The sequence below is a fragment of the Manihot esculenta genome, chromosome 1, assembly GCF_001659605.2.
Source record: "Manihot esculenta cultivar AM560-2 chromosome 1, M.esculenta_v8, whole genome shotgun sequence".
Classification (NCBI taxonomy): Eukaryota; Viridiplantae; Streptophyta; class Magnoliopsida; order Malpighiales; family Euphorbiaceae; genus Manihot; species Manihot esculenta.
Genome location: NC_035161.2, coordinates 7,256,773 through 7,274,696, shown reverse-complemented (window position 1 = coordinate 7,274,696; position 17,924 = coordinate 7,256,773). Strand labels below are relative to the sequence as shown.

Sequence of the window (17,924 nt, the reverse complement as noted above, 5' to 3'; positions counted from 1 at the left end):
ATCTCTTACTCAACAAAAGTGGTTTATGTTTACGTAATCAACTTGAATTCGAGTATAATTAATTGAGACCAATTATAATAAAAATATGTATACAATTATATTATTAATAAAACAATACTTTGTTTAAAAAAAATTATTACTTTTTACTAATTGAAAAAATAAGACTAAACTTTTGTACAAAGGGGGAAAAGAAAAATCATTTTGTAGAAGAGGTGTCCACAATCCGTCAACCCATCCTCTTTAAAATTTTTCAAAACAGAAAAAATAAAAATAATTTGTTGACGTAGAACTCATTTTTATATTTGAACAATATGCTGATCTTTCTTAAGTAGTTTAATGCAATTGAAAAATCACCATACAATAAACAAGTAGGAAGAAGAAAAAAAAAAAAAAAAGGAACCCTGGGGATGGATGGGGGCAAGCAGTTCTATCAGTAGCCTAAAGGACAACTCTCTGATCATTGAATTATTTTATATTCTGGAAGTTTTATACAAAATTTTCTTTCCTGGGTATTGACATTGTAATATAAAAAATAAAGTCAAGAAAAGAAACACATATCTCTCATAAATGAATGAAGGAAGAACCAAAGCACATAAGCTTACATTTTATATGAACATCTCAGGCATTGAAGAGTTTTCTAAAAGGTCCATCCTTCCTGTCTTTAGCAGCTTCTGTTAGAGCAAGGAACCTCTTGAACCCAGTTGTTGCAGCACCTCGTCCAAGTGCAGCTGCTCTTGTAAGCACATCTTCTCGGGAAGTGATAAATCCAGCCGTTGGATTTGTAATTGCAGGAGCTGGAGCAGCTGCAGCAGCAGGTACAACTGAAGGTGCAATCGAAGGCTGTGTAATTGCTGGCCCCTGTTTGTTAAAGTCATCCAGTATACTCTGCTGATCTGCCTTTTTAAGACCCTGAGCAAGTGTGCGAGTCCCAACGGTTAAAAGAGCAGAAATTTCATGTAAAAGCATGCAAGTTTTGTCAAAAGTTCTGAGTCACATATGTTTCAGAAAACTAAAAGCCACCTTCACAAGCATACCATTTGAACCTATTTGATTGTTGTAGAATATAATTTGGTAGTGCACAATAACTACTTCATAGTAACTGCAACTCTACATGTGGAATAGGTTAACGCATTTTAAAAGGTTTCAGAGTCAATAAAGTTATTGTTTGAGTTGCACAACGAGTGATGATGAACACTAGGAAATATATGTCATTAGTTCTCTTATCTGCCATTAATACAATTTCAATGCAGCTAAAGATGAAAAGAATACGACATACTATTTGAATTGTGACTATACATTGGGAGGAACTCATTCTGCACCTGATATTAATGTACAGGGACATATCCAAAGAATGTGATTTCACAGCAAGGATTCAATTAAATTTCTTTCACTTTGTTCAAATGCACTCTAACAAGCTCCTTATAAATAAACTGATGTTCTCTGAAATTGACAATTTATTAATAATCTTTACTAAAATTGAACCCAATCCTTAATTTTAAAAGTTGATATTCAAACATAACATTAAAGATTTTACTAAAAGGTAATCAGTTTATCCATATGCCACCCAAAATCACCAAGCAACAAAATTGAATTCATTGTTTAGCAAACCTAATTCCAAACCACAAAGATCCAGCAGGTAAAAAAAAGTAGCTGAACACGGCCAAAGTATCTATGATACAGATGATGGAAGTTGAGCAAATTCATGCTTACTTAAAATTAATTACAGGGAGAGTAGCTAAAGTCATGAAGCAAGCACAAAAAAATTTGGTGCGTGATGTAAAAAATTGGAACAAAATTTCATAGAATCATAGCCTACATTTCATAAAAAGCTTACTTTCTTGTCCTTTCATACATCTTCTTGCAGTCAAGTATTTTATAAGTTTCTAATTTCGAAGTATTTGGGTATTTATCGCTTTGCTGGAATGGGCTGGTGGTGTACTGCATCATATTTAAGTTGTCCACATTTAGTTTTGTTTATAGCATAAGAGTGAGTTAATAATTATTTAACTTTCTTTTGCCTTTAGAAAAAAGGGACTTGTAAGAAAAGAGAAGCTATCCACAACTCAGTCTTGCGCCAGAATAGGTTATTTACTTGCATTATGACTTTGTGAATACTGAATAATAGGAAGCAGTTGAAGATCTTGTGAAAGTCTTAAATTAATGATAGTGATTTTAGTAGTTTGCTGCTCTAAATGCAAAATTATCAGAAATCAACTTGTTAGAAAAGAAGACTTAAACCACAGAAATAAAAGGAGAACAAGCAATAACCTTAAGCTCCAGGATACGCTGAAACTCCATTGGTGTTCCCTCAGGTAGCAATGCCCTGTATGTATCTGCCACAGAATCTACCGGGGAGAGTATAACCTGTAGAAAGAAAAGTGACATTGAATCAGAAATGGAAACCTGTACTAAGCAAGACAAATTGAGGCCTAAAAATAACACGATCAAGACCTTCAAAAGTGCTTCAGCTTTACTCATTTCACGGCTCACAAACTTTGAATAGCTAGCGGCACTTGATGTCTGTTTCAGTAAAATAAAATCATATGGTTAAAACGATAATTTCGGGTACAGGGTAGTTAATGAAATTGAACGGAGATCAGACTTCATAGATCATGAAAATGATAATCTAACAATTGAAGCTTGTCCTTGAAATACTTGGTTGCTGGACAAGAATTAATTGCATTTTCTTGACCCCATAAGAAAATATAACTTGTGGACAAAGTCATGAACGGTGGTTACTGCAATAAACCAGTTCCTTTCTATACCATATCAGTCCTTTTTCTTTTTTTTTTTTTTTTTTGGGGGGGTGGGAGGGGGTGGGGAGTCTAGGTATGCCAAGCCCAACTGTTAAGCTACCATGGGGCTAGCCATTTTGAGCCAGCTGGTTTGAGCTAACTTCTCTTGATTATCATACGGACTTAGACTATTACACTAATCCATAAATCACAATCCCATCTTTGGCAGGAATTTCAGTAACTCCTTAGGAAACCAGGTGTCAGGTACAAATAAAAGCTTTGCTGATCCAAAGAACAAGTTCCAAAAATCAGCTTCATTTCATACAGTCAATTGAAAGGGAGATTGTTGACTGTAAATGAGAAAGAAAATTAGCATATTTTGTTCCAGCCTTTGATCATACTTTTAAGTATTTGGATGCACACTACCTGTCGACCAAGGGAAGGAATCTCTAGAAGAATCGTCTTTACAGCTTGAGTATCTAAAAGCATCTGCAATAGCATCATGCCATTTGTTAGTCCCAAGTTACATGAAACAACCACAAACAATAGTTCTAAGTTCTAAGGAGAATGCAAATCTACAGAGTTCTTATTTCAAATGTTCCATAATTTGCTTGCTTTCATCAATGAGAAATTGAGAATAGTTGTATGCCAGTTTCCAACTCAACTAAAACAAAATTAGTTTTCTAAATTTTGGAAGAAATGCATCTCAAAGTTTTAGATATAAATATTGATGTAGGGTTTTTGATACTTCAGGTACGTCAGCAAAGATGTAACCATGTCATGAAATGATACTTGGGCATATCACAAAATAATGTAGTCTGGACAGTTCAGAATTCTCAGACAAATTTTTTATCAAAGATAGAAAAGGAAATGGCTAATCAAATCAACAAATTGCAGGCTAGCAGCTTCAGCATAATAAATATCAAAGAATCTTCATATGAGTTACAGGCTTATATTTGATTTCTAATAGATGCAAAATGAGAATTTCCTTCGTGCCTGAGACTTAAATCAACACAAGGAAAGCCTAATGAAACAAATCATGTGAAAAAGGATTAATTCATACTTTGATACACAAGTTGGCAGCAGCAGTATAATAGTCTGTATCTTAGCAAATGCCGTTTAAACACCACACCTTAAAAGCTATTCATTTTATTTTCCAATTGATCTTTCTTTAACGAACACAATTTATTTAAGAAATAATAAACAATGGCATTTCCTACTTGTTGTGCTCCAGTTTCTGATATGTGCTTGCATTTGAAAATGTTGGCATAAAATCGTGGACCAAGAGATGATGCCAGCTGCACAAGGTAAAAGGAAAATTAGCACTAGGAGTTGCATGCTATTAAAGCATTAGAATCAATTTTGGCTCCTAATACCAAAATGTTAAATGAAAGCAAAGAAAATATGTAAAGGTGCGTTAACTCTCAAAAATAATGAGGGGCAAATAGATATTTGTATTGGTTGTTAAAAAAAATTGATTGTGTTGATAAATAACAGAAACTGAATGTTAATTCAGCAACTTTTAGGTCCAAGATCTACAATTGGAAGCAAAGGATTAGTAAAATCATTTTCCCCTACTCAATCACCATGGGCTAAGATCATCTTTATAATCACCTTGTCCAAAAAATATTGAAAATGAATTGGAGACAGAAGGTTTCCAAGTACAGGAATGCTGCTTGTAAGGATCATATTTATGCCATTGACATACCTGCAAGAAGATGATTATAGTTACTGTATGGAATTTACATAGATCCTAGTCCATGACTAGATCCTTAACAAAGATAATCTTACTCTGATTGGTCACCAACACTTTCAAGTGTTCCCCATGGAACACGTGTCATCGTCACCATTTCAGTATCAAATTTAGTTTCCAGGCCATGCACTAGAGTCATTAATGCTTCTGTAATAAGTCCCGAAAACTCCTCCTGCAAAATTGCATCTCTCAGAGATATATAAACAGAAGAATAGAAGATTGCTTTGGCCTTTGATATTAATCAACTAAATAGAAATTATTGTACCTCAACTGCTGACATATCCACCCCTGCTGCTAATTGAGGATCAATGATTTTGGATACACTTTCAGCCAGTTCACCTGACTGCCAGAAAATTGAACCAAGTTTACAAATACTTCATGCAAGTGTATTAACATTAGCAAGGATGTGTAACAAAATGTGAATGGCTAACTAAATTATAATGTTTCACCTAACACTGCCTCATTTAGTGCTGATAATACCATAGTTGTCAAATCGAGAATTGAAATCCTAATTTTTTGTATTGAGAATCGAATTAAATTGTAAGATTCAATACAACTTCTGAAAATCAATTGAAATATATATAGATTTATCTATTAATTTTATTGAAAAGTATTAAACGTTTAATTGTAGATAGTGTGTGTGTATTAATTTCAAATCGTATATTAAAGATAAAATCAGAGTGAACCTAATGACTTTGTTGTGACCAAGCTCAAAGTACCAAACTAGCAAGTTAAAATTTTGGAACAAAAATAACTAGAACTATCTTGGGCCGTTTGCCCATTCTTCCTCCATTAATTTGTTGCATTCTCTTGGGTTTTGCCTTTTTTCTTTTTTTGAGTTAGGCCATTTTCTACTCTTTATGAATCAATGAATCGATCCATTCACAACGATTCACTTGGTTCACCTTTGATTCATGCAATTTTTTGTCCGATTCTTGGCTACTTGCTATTCACCCATCGATTCCTATAGTTAGGCTAATGATTCAATACAAACTGTTAGATTCACATAAATAATACATTTTAAGAAATAAATAAATGAATTTATCCACAAACTTTTTTTTGAACAAAAAAAAGAAGCAAGATTAAAAATAAAACAAGTTGCCATTTATCCAAGGATAAGGACCACACTTATTTTAAATGCAACAGAGGGTAATGTGGAGTTAAATGCATATTCTGTCATTCTCTGTAAAATGATGATCAATTCAGCTGCAAATATCAACAAGAAAAGGCCTCTGAAAATCTTGATGAACAATTCCTTAAACCAGAGAATAGGGGCACCAGAGACAAGGAATCCTAGACACCAAATTTCTTTAACAAATTCAAATATGGAAAATCTGACCTATTTAAAACAGCTGCTAATATCTTGACAAGGAAATAGCCAAACATAGACACAATTCAAGCAAGTATTAAATAATTAAGAAAATGTCATAAATAGAGAATCCAACTGACCGTTTTTCGGCAGTACTCAGCTGAATTGATAATATAGCAGATCACCTTTTCATCTCTGTCAGACATCTACTCAAAATTGTGACATAATTACACACATTGAATTAGTAGTCAGCATAAACAACTTGATTTTCTTAAGACACAAAGAGAAAGCCATGCTGATACCTTTATTTGCCCATCCATGCCTGTAGCAGCAGCAACAATACCCATACCACCCTTTGGTAGTCTTGCTTTAAGCTTCACAACATATGCTTTTAGAATTCTTTCGAATACCTAAGAGAAAAGAGGATATAAGAAGACTCCGAGCATAGTGTATAAACCCATAGCGGTAGCATTGCAGCCTGGTAATCAGCTAGAAGCTCAGTTGAGCAGATCAGATTACACTGGCATTTATTTGAAATCCGTTTTTCAATATAGCAACAATATGCAAAAATAACAACTACAAAAACAATATTGCTACTACTACTGCTATTGCTAGTATTAACAACCAAACTTTAACGGGACCATCATTTATTGGGTATTGCCCTTTCTCTATGAAATTAGAAAAGATGCTTCCACTAGTCAAGAGTCTAAAAACTAAAAATTCATTCCTTAATTTATGTGCCTCACATTTATTTCCCCATGCAACAATGATTACTGTAGCACTGCACTACCATGCATTATGTTGAAACGAATTCAGGTTATTGAAGTCTCACTAATATACAGATATGAGGAAATGCTGAAGGAGGTCCAACCAAAACAAATATTTAAATATATTCTCTGAAAAAGGTACCTTAAACAAATTATATAAAGTCTGGTTCTTTGTCAGCGCACTGCACCTCTTTAAGCTCCTCTTGATTATAAGAAACAACTAACACCACAGTAAAGGACACTGTCATTCCAATGAACATACTGCAACAATTATGATATAAAGGACCGAGCTTTGTTTCAATGGCAAAATATGCAATAGTGCAGGTGAAGTTGAAGATGACTAATTCTCAAGCCAGGTGGGGGCCTCCCTGGGACCCTTCCACTAAGAACAACAAAATTGATGATTCATGATGCAGAATAAGATGCACACCCAGTTTCTTACCTGCATGCTACTGGATAAAACATTATTCTGACTGCCCTCCTCGATATCCCAAGTTTCCTCCTATTGGTAAGAAATTACAGTTCATCGGACAGCCACATAAAAATAATGCACATGTTGAGGATTTATAGACACATACTACCTGAACAAGTTTGTCGAGATTCTCCATCAGAGTCTTCTGCTCCAATTCAACATAAATCGTCAAATGAGGCTCAAAGCAAGATGAAATAATTCCACGGAAGTTGAACTGCAAAATCAACAACCACTATTAGGTCTATAAACAAGAACCATCTGGTAAAAAAGAATATATTCTTCAGAAAAGCACGTTGCATCCATGCATAAGAATCATTCAGTCATTCTGTTAGAGCTTAATAAAAAGTTAATCCACAAAATCCTTCACGCCATGCAACACAGACTGAGAAATTATTACCAATCCAAACTACAATTGATTTCACAGGAAGATTGGCAAATCAATTAATGCCCAAAAACAAGCACCATGCAGCACAGATGTCCAGAAGACATACAAAATAAGAAACTACTTCTATATTAAAAAATAAATACCATAAGTAACTTATACAGACTAAAAATATGAAGAGAGAAAATGTGTACCCCAGCTCCTGGTACTGATAAATCTTTACTTTCATCCTTCTCCTGCTAGCACAAATAAAAAATGGCAATTCGACTCGAATCATATATCAATTAGGAAAAAATTTTATCACTCTGTAAGGAAGACTAATATACATACTTCAGGCTCTCCTTGATTAGCTGCAAGCTTTTTTTCGTACTTTTTTCGAATATCTGATACAGTTTGACTATTACTGTCCCTGCCAATTTCTTCTATCTCATTCCCAATCTCTCTACTAGTAGAGCCGCCTCCAAATTTTTCTGCTAATTCATCCTCAAATTCTAAAGTTCGTTGTAGTGCCTGGACACAATTTTTGAAACAAAAGTAGCATTAGCACTTAGCAGATGCAAAACTGGCATCCAGAAATCAAAGAATTCTTGAGACAGGAATATTGATCGTACTGTGCAGTCACATCTGATTAACATCACCAAAGAAAGGTAGAGGATAGGTACTCCAATTTTAATTGCTTGAAGCTAAGTCAGACAAGTAATAGCTAGCAAATACTCAGAAAAAAAAAAATCCAAAACCCCAAGACGAGTGCTGGGAAAACTCCTTCAAGGGAATCCCCTAATAGTAATTTGCACTACGCAGAACAGAATCCAATTTATTTAGGATGCAAGAAAAACAAATTATCAGACAGACAAGAGGGCACAGGTTAAAGTGGTGCAAAGATTTTATTTGAATTGTATTTAATCTAATTCAAAGATCAGTACAATGGTCAAACGGATGAAGTTTCAACACATTAGACAGTAGATGCGCCAATATGTTCAAAATAGTTTAAGATATGCAATTTATTGCAGGTTTCACTGCTAAAGTAGAAAGGAAAGAATAGAATGGTTAAAAATATTAAATAATAGAACTCATAATATAGGTTTTCCAGAGTCTTTACCAGCAACAAAGTTCCAACATCTGGCTTCTCTTTGAGATTTTCGAGTATTCCCTCTAGTTGTTTCCTGAAAAGACAGACCATGTGAAACCTTTTACAGCAGGTACCACAACCTCCTATAGAAATTATGCTATTCATGGTCCTTCCAAAATTAATTTCTCAGATTCTAACATGGTGGTGTAAACCTTTTTAGCCTTATTTTTCCTTTTAATATCTCAACCAGAGAATGGATATAGTATTTTCAGTTTAATATTACAGTAATATGTACAAGTCTAGTGAATGTGTTTAATTGGTCAAGACCTGGATATGACAAGCCTAATATTACAAGTCTATTAGATGTGTTTAAGTTGGTACGCAACCTGGATTTAATGAACCTAAGGAGTAAAATCCAACATTATCCCAAACTATTATAAGCACATTGCATAAAATAGAGTCTGAACAGATTTATATTAACTTCCCTATGCAAGTTTAGATATGTCATCCAACTCCAAATTATCTTATTTCCATCTGGTCAAAACTAAAACACAGGAAGGGCTCACTAATCAAATGAATAGCATGGCACAAAACAAGTACCCACTTTAACTTCAGTAACTAGTCCTAACCCAGTCTACAGGCATTTAACATGGTTCATATGTTCTGTTGCTTTTCATTTCTCTAGTTTTCTAAAATAAAATGTATAACCTGAGTCACACTGTTCAAGTTATTCAATCATGCAAGTAGTTCCTAGATTTCAAAAGAAATATGCAACCTACCTTGTCTTCTTACAGAACTGAATACAAAGCCGATACGGAACATGCCATGAGGAAGGAAAGATCTTCCATATCTCCTCATTTGTTCTTATTCGACGCTTGATCCATGCATACCTTCGTTCAGTTTTGTCGAGCTTAGCTAGCTCTATTATATGAAAATTCCAAAATTAAAAAAGTAAGCTCATAACAAAGGGAAAACAAATAAATTAATTAAATACAGCAAGTATTACAAACCAGCTCCTTCAAAGATTTGTTCGTATGAAGTAAGCTCCCTGCTGCAAAAATTATTTACCAACTCTTCCCTCACAGATGGCTCCAAGGCATCAACAACTAAGCATGCATCAGATAAGTGCTGCAGTAAATTAGGTTCTTCTGATTCTTTCCCAGTACCTAAGCTGAGATAAAATTGAGGGTTAAATTAAAAAATTAGAGCCACAGAGCTGGAATGTCCAAAAGAATGACCAAGTTAAGCTAAATATCTTGCAGGTATTATTTATAAATTCTTCCAAACAAGATCTCAGATAAGTTGGATCATGAAAATTATAAACAATAACAGCTTGAAATATCCACACACTCTCCCTTCAAAAATCAGATTTTACTTGAGCTCTCTCTCTTACCTTCTTTCTAATAGCCTTTGTTTCTAGACTTAATATGAATTTGTATGGAACATAGATGAGTTACAAGTGAAAATCTCGAAGAGTGCACACTACAAAAAAGGGTGTTTGAAATTTCTTATATATTCTTGAAAGCATAAGAACCATATACATGCATGTGCATGCAGTAAAATTTGGTTGTAAACTAAATACTCCTCATCAAATGTTGATATGAGAACGAAACAACAGAAAACTTAAATAAAAAACATACCAAAATAATTTAGAAATAGGTTCATTAATACATTAGAAGCCAGCACTCCTACATATAGATATTCTGTTTCATATTTATATTTATTACCACATGTAAGACTGAAATTCAGATACTCATAATAGAAGTCACATAAAACTGAGCCCTCAGAATCGCTTCAATAACTGGAAGAAAGACAAAGAAATAATGCTTCAAGAAGATCATGAAACAGAGAAGTTTTTCTTCAACAAGCTTTGCCCCAATAAACTGGATAGGTATTTTCATTGGAGGCAAACAAGATTAAAATTTTTTAGCATTGTGACTACACAAATAATACTTTTATTTGATGAAAAAATGCTGAACAAAGATCTTTCACATTAAACATTTCTATTAGGTTTCCAGCTATCAATTTGTCATAAATTAGTCTATATATTACCCTTAAGAAATTCAAAGATGAAGATATGACTATTCTGGATGTCAATCATACAAATGGTAACAATGCAAGTCCAAACTACATGACTCAACATCTCTTGAATGGGAAAAGACCTTTTCTCAAATTCAATGTTTGATCACCTTTGATTACTCGATTGTCACAAAATCCAGCAATTTAAATGATTTACAGAACTAGGATGACAAAAACAATAACATTCTTGATGCAAACATCAAAATCAACATATCAGTTAAGGAATTATTTCTAAACTACCAAATGTGGGGGGAAATTATTTTTGATGCATCAGTAATTTCTTAATAGTGCCACAAAGCTACTAGACAAATATGGCAATTTACCCAACAACCACAAAATCTGAAGAACCTCGGCAGACATATTATAGACATTCTAGCAGGAAGAAAAGACACAATGGAATGGACCTGTATAACAACCATTAAAAAAATAACCTTTACTAAGAATAAAAAACTAAAAGAAATCCTTTTGCTCTTCATGAAACAATATGATCATCACAAACTACAAATTAAGTACATACCTTGAGAAATCTGAAAACACATGTGACTTGAGTATTTGTTTGATATTTTTAAACTTCTCTCTGAGTTCTGTAATTTTTGGTATATCTCTGTAGGCCTCGAAATGACTACATAATTGGTTTACTGCCTGGAACACATCATTAAACACCATTATTAAACAAAACGAAAAGCATAATTATAACATAGTTCTACAAACATCATTATGTAAGGGGGAAAGAAACTACAACAAAATCAATAAACAAGAAACCATATTTTAGGAAGATATTTATATTTGCTTCAGTTCTTCCTAAGTTCCCAATATTTGACATTTCATAATTAAAAAGAAGTAAACACTCTACCTAAACAGTAGAAAATGAAAAGAAGATAAACACACTAATGATATAAATATAATGGAATTTTCAAAGGGTAAGGACCGCAGTACCATTTTATTTTAAGTAGTAAATTATGACTTAAAAAAAAAAATCCATTCCACATAAAGCAACAAAATTGACACAGTGAATAAAAAATCTAATGTAATACTCCAAACCTCTCTTAAAATATCATATGCAAAACTGAGATTGAAAGTTGACAACAAATGTTACTGATATGCCAAGAGAAATAAACAATCCTTTCCTTTGACACATCTGAACACCTCGTGGATTTAACAACATAGTAGCCATTATATGCAGCTTTTGAAGGGGAGGAGCAGTTACCCATTATCCTGTTATACACAGGCATCCCATGATCAGTAACTGTAGCAGCTTTACCACCATTACATAATGGTAACGGCCTTAACCCAAAAATGCACCTCTATCAAAAGCTCACATGCACACAGTTTTCTTCGCTTTTATTTCACTTCCTGCATGTTCCAGCAAACAAAAGCAGAGTTTTCTTTCCCTCTCTCTCAATTTGTCACTATTTTATAAGTTTTTCCATTTAAGTTAGGGATCATCTTATTATATATATCTATTCCACAACTAGTTCTTGTAAAAGCTCAGTTTATTTTTCTATTTTTTGCCTTTTGTTTTCATTTTTTTAGCTTTTATTTTTCATATTTGTTGATTAAAATTATTGTTATCATTAAAGTTATACTCTGACCTCTTAGTTTGGCAACTATAGGCTTATGTATTTTTTTTTTTCTAAGTTTGAAATATTTTTCAGAAAAATATATATTAAAAATTATAACATATTATGAATTGTAAGAGAACATCAAATGAAATTTTATACTTCTTTAATACTTACTGGTTGCATAGTTACTATCTATGTAATTAATTTACCTACAAATTAATTAATGCTAATGATGTCTAAGAATGATATATCTATTCATTTCATGAACTTTGCAAAACTTTACAAAAAAACATTGTGTTACATTACATGCCTATTTCTGCTACCCACAATCACAATTTAAAACCATGGAACACCTTTACACTAGACATGGTTTTAAATAAATTCACAGTTCAGATCCAGTAATATTGAATTTTAAGAAAGAAGCAATATTATTTACAAAGTTCATAAACATAACTCATACCAGTGGTCAGCACATTAATAACATAAAAGGGACAAACAAACCACAGATTACATTTAGCTTCTAACTAAAACTACAGAGGTGTGACCAAACCACAAATAATTGAAATGACATCCAAATGATACAACATATTCAAATATATTGCACCTCTTAATGATTAAAAAAAAAGAACCAATAAAGAATAATGCACCTCTAGCTGAGCAGCTGCCTCTTTATACTGTCGTTTAGAAGCCATTATCTGAAGCTGCTCAACAGCAGACACTGCCATGGCACATAAAGGCACATAAAAATTTACAAACCAAAATATCCGTTCAAAATTGAAACAAAAAAGTAAAACTTAATGTATTTCAGATTTTAAGGCTAGATTGTCGTCATAGCGAATACAATAAGGGTGAAATGAGTGCAATTCAAACAACATTCAAGGAAATTTTGATGAATAAATCACAGAGAATAATAGAATGCCAAAGTAAGGGCACTACAAACAAACACTTGAAGGAGCACAAAGATTAAAATAGACAAGCAATTAAACCTGAAAGATAAGGAAAAAGGATCAACTGGTATGTCATTGAATAAATTCTTTTAGGAAACCTGACTAGAGTAATTCAAACACAGGATTAAGTAATCAATTCAATTGTGATTCCTAAAGCGCATTTACTTTGTTTTGGAGCTATATCAGGATTGAAAATTAACCTAGAGAAGAGATTGCTCCAGTTAATGGAAGTGATGAACAATCAGATATATCTATTTTGATGTAAGGTCAGTTCACTGGAAGACTGCTACTTTGAGTCAATGGCCTTTAAATTCTACTTTCAAAGTCATTCTTTTTTGGGCTTATATTTTCAGTTTGAGAAAACATGTCCAGGACAGAATAAATTATGTCCATTCAAGGGTAGATTATTGGCTTTTACTCGAAGTGGATTTTCTAGCTTTCTTATTTGTATCAAGTTCCAGTTCATCATTCAAATCAGCTTGCAGAAACCTTAGGGAGAGAATTATAATAATGTTCTCCTTCACCAAATGAGATAGTTTTAAGTAAGCTATTTTTAGATGAGTAGTTAAGTACTCATGGGATTTACACTGCAGATACTTCTGCAGAAGGGTAACTGAAGGACAGAGCAGTGCAGAATGATGGGTATTCAGCTAAAGCATACAGACCGTAATGGATTTATGCAAGGGAATATGGGTGGGAGCCAGGGACCGCAAAGGTTGCTGCATTAAATTGTTTTGACTGTGGAAAACAGCAAGTGGATGCAATTCTGGAAAGACTATTGATGTAGTTAAGGACTAGTCCTTCCTAGTTTAATCAACATTACCATATGAAAAGAGAGACTCTGTAGTGATACTTATTTTTCATGGTCAGAATAACTGTACAGTTGGCATCACAAGTTTGTTGAGGCTTTGCAACATTGTGACTTGGATTCTTTATAGAAGAAGAAGAAGAAGAAGAAGAAGAAAAACACTGCATGCATGCATAAGAAAGTTGATCAACTGAAATCTTTTCAATAATCAAAGGATGCATGAAATCAAAGTAAGGTTTGAAATGGAATCTCCAACCTGAAGACATCATGCGTGAGTAAACCATAAATCCATCACTCTTGTGCATTAACCAATTCAGCAAACGAGTTTTGCAGAAACAGACCCATACAAAGCTTAAATTTCAAAATATTCTGAACTTACAATAATTCATTCGTAACAGAATACCTCTACTGATCCAACCTAGAATCTTGATTCCATGATTGTCATGGTGACTTATCAAAAAAATAAACAATAAAAAGAAGATTTTCAATCTGCAAGTGAAAAAAAGTTTTAAGACATCAGCAAATGCAAGCACAAAAAGAAGACAACTTACCCAACATGGTCAGACGATGAAGAGCAGTAATAGTAGTTGTTATATGCTTCTTTGCAAAATCCAACTTCTTAATGTCACGGCATATTTCCTGAACCATTGTCTCACTCTGCTCAGCTTTGGTTTTTATTTCTCGTATCTTGTACATGAGTTCCTGTTTTCCAATAAAATGAAATAAATCCACTAAAGAATAGGCCTTGGGAAGCATAAATATCATGGGCAAAAGCATTATCAACCATTGAACTTAAGATATGAAGAGTATTCCTGAGACCAACTTGCATAATTACATAAAAACACAGCTTGCATTATACATGCTCACCTCCACAGCATGAGTAGCAGCAGCAAGGTCTTCCTTGGCTTTGGTTCTCGAATTGCTCTGAAGCACAATAGCAGCCATTAAAGACTTACATAGAACTATGTATTAATACGGGTGCAAATGTCGTGATGGGGCAATACATAAGCATCTTACTACTGCCTTAATTTAAGACAACTTCCCATTTGATAGAAAACCACTTCTCAAGGGCATGTTTTTCATTATCATTTGAAGTTTGTGAAATGGTACTGACTCAGCCTCTCACATAAAGAAGCCTTTTAAAGAATGATTAATGGTTACAACTCTTGGCAAAAGTAAAAAAAAAAAAAAAGTTATATCTGTCCATGATCTATGAGGTGGCTTTCTTCAAGTATCATTCAGCTTGATTAGAGTGCATTAATCCTTTAGTCTTTTCTTTATGTGTTTGCTTATAGTCATGCTAGATTAATAGATTTCATGTGAGGACTGCATGATACCTTATCCTCTACAAACCGCATGCTACCTTATCCTCCACAATCTCCTGTCTTTCTTTCTTAATAAATTTTCTTTCATAGCAAGAGAAAGAAAGAATATGTATGCACTTAAAAAGGCAATTGATAATACATAAGAAGATCCAAATATTGCTTGGTCTGGAATTATAAAAATTAGTTAATTTATACACACATCACAAGAAAAAGATCACAACCTGTTGGCGAACAGCGGCTAGTATTCCAGCATCAACATGGCGTATCTCACTATGTATCTTTTGCATAAGCGGCTCAACGCCAGATAAAGATGCCTCTGGACAACAACCACACTTCATAAAGTCAATATGATCATATACATCAAACTGGACACGTACAAGTACTATGAAAAGATAACAGGTATCTAAAATTTTAGTTAGTTATAAAAGAAATCTAGTTCAGCTCACCAAAAATCTCACAATTGTCTGCAAATAATACATTTGATATTTGCATTAAATTACGAACTCCAAATTTCCATAAAAATTATCTCATTTTCCCGTTTGCATGGTCCCTTCTAGAATCTACAACTTTTGCTTTTTCTATTACACTTCCAATAAGGGCTCTGATATAAGAGAAAACCCAATCCCAATTCCGAAATCAATTGACTCATTAACAAATCCAAAAATTTTGCAATCTATTGATGTCGAAATTTTTTTCATTCACTGTCCTTCCCAAAGAAGGTTATGCTGCTGCTGATCTACAGGTATATTTAGGTGTTGCCATATTCTACTATTGCTGCTTTCCCAACACCAATTCTGTTCTTCATTCTATCTTCCAAATCTTGACTAAAAATCACCAGTTTCCAACTACTTCTATCTTACAAGCTTCAGATCTACAGGTAGTGCTATGTTCTAATAATTCAGTGATTTAACAAATTGGACCCAAGCAAGCAATCTTCAAAATCGTTACAATTAACAAGAAGGAAAAAAAAAAGGTATGAAAATGAAAATTGATGAAAAAAAAAAAAAAACAGACCAGTAGGGAACATCTGATTGATGTACTCCAATGCGCTTGCTTTGTCCATTGCAGATGAAAATTAAGAATGCCAATTGATGGAGAAAGATCTTGCCTCTGGTGACGGTGTAAATTTTCGAGCTCAAATGGATTTTGCTTGCGAGCAAGCGAACGAGAACGAGAACGAGAGCGAGAGAAAGAAAAAACGAGAGAAGTTCATCTGCTGGATACAGACCTCTTCCTACAGCGTTAAGTAAACTGGGTCTGTAGCAATCCCAGTGGATTAAATTTGGTTTTTGGACTTGATTATTGGGTTCGTTAAATAATAAAAATATTGATCAAAATAGCTTTAGTTAATTATAATAATTTATTAACATATAATATAATTTTTTTTAATGATATTAGAATTGTTTTTTTTAAATGCAATATATATTATCTCAAATTCAATTTATAAAACCAGAAATCTCTTACGACGAAATATAATTACAAAATAAAGTTCGAAAAAAAAAAGAGCAGTCATAATAAAAAAATGTTGGGTGTTAAGTGTTAGGTCTTGGGCTTTGAATCGATTTACAGTATATTTTATCTCTTAACACAAAAAAAAAAAAAAAATGTTTAGAAGGAATTTGGCATGCATACGCTTAAATAGTGAAGGAGAAACTCACTCTTATCTCTTATAGAAAACTTGGAAAAACAAAATCTTATGTACACGTGGCAATTTTTAATTGAAAATTTAAAAATAAAAAAATGGATTTTCAAAATTTAACTCTAAAAATTTTGAAAATATTTTTAACTTATTTTTTACTATTTTAATTTATTTTATTATAGAAATTATCCCTTTCAACAATAAAATAATGACTTTCTATAATTAAAATTATATTACATTTTTTTACAGTTAAATTATATATATATATATATCAAATCATCTTTTTCTTTTTAATTAATTGAATTTTATAAAATATATTAAAATATTTATTAGAAGACTAATTGAAAGCAAGAGATTTTAATATATTGAGAAAAAAGTAAGATGTTGTAATGTATGAAGAGTTAAAATTTTATAATATATTATATTATAAAATAAAATAAAAATTATTTAATTAAATATTAATTTAATTGAATAATTATTAATAATAAATTTATATAATATTTTTTTATTTTTAGTACTCCTTGCCAAGCCAAAAAACTAAATTAATTGAAAAAAATTATTATTTAAAAATATTTAATTTAATAAGGTATAATTATTTCATATTTCAATATAAAGTTAAATTTATAAAAAATAATGTTATCAAATAAAATACATAACTTTATTATTAAAAAAACTCTTATATATAATAAAAATTGTATTTTCAATTTTAAAAATTAAAAAATATTTTTTTTCACCATTTACCTTATTACTCTAATATAAATAATATAGAATTAAAAAATGATATTCTTTTAAATTTAATAATTTTATGCAATTTTTAAAAATTTATATTACTAAATTTGATTATTTAACCATAATATAATAAAAAAAATTAAATATATTTTTCACAACACTTCATTAATGTTTGATAAAAATAATATTTAAAATAAAAAAATATTTTAAAATAATATTGAAGAATATAAATCATCGGTCTATATAATACTGAGAAATCGATAATCGATAAATTATAATATACATTTTAATTTTTTTAAAATAAAACTCTTGAAATGTAATAAACCAAATAATTATATTAAAAAAATA

At 32.1% G+C, this 17,924-nt stretch overlaps 1 protein-coding gene across 2 annotated transcripts; it reads right to left on the bottom strand.

The window, feature by feature from the left end:
* Positions 1 to 434: 434 nt before the first annotated feature.
* Positions 435 to 16,461, bottom strand: LOC110625652 (vacuolar protein sorting-associated protein 53 A). 2 transcript variants are annotated; one of them, XM_021771293.2, is made up of 24 exons: positions 16,223 to 16,461; positions 15,430 to 15,524; positions 14,751 to 14,807; positions 14,435 to 14,585; positions 12,776 to 12,846; positions 11,084 to 11,208; positions 9,498 to 9,658; positions 9,267 to 9,408; positions 8,518 to 8,581; positions 7,749 to 7,928; positions 7,613 to 7,657; positions 7,146 to 7,250; positions 7,007 to 7,066; positions 6,707 to 6,784; positions 6,100 to 6,207; positions 5,938 to 6,003; positions 4,754 to 4,831; positions 4,527 to 4,660; positions 4,350 to 4,443; positions 3,956 to 4,033; positions 3,162 to 3,224; positions 2,452 to 2,520; positions 2,269 to 2,364; positions 435 to 909 (listed from the first exon to the last, which is right to left on the bottom strand). In XM_021771293.2, exons 1-24 carry the CDS (start codon positions 16,269 to 16,271, stop codon positions 619 to 621), a joined length of 2,460 nt encoding a protein of 819 aa, XP_021626985.1. In that variant the 5' UTR covers positions 16,272 to 16,461; the 3' UTR covers positions 435 to 618. The 2 variants fall into 2 exon arrangements, with proteins under 2 accessions (XP_021626985.1, XP_021626987.1); XM_021771295.2 differs by having other exon boundaries at positions 7,613 to 7,654; positions 16,223 to 16,460.
* Positions 16,462 to 17,924: the final 1,463 nt, after the last annotated feature.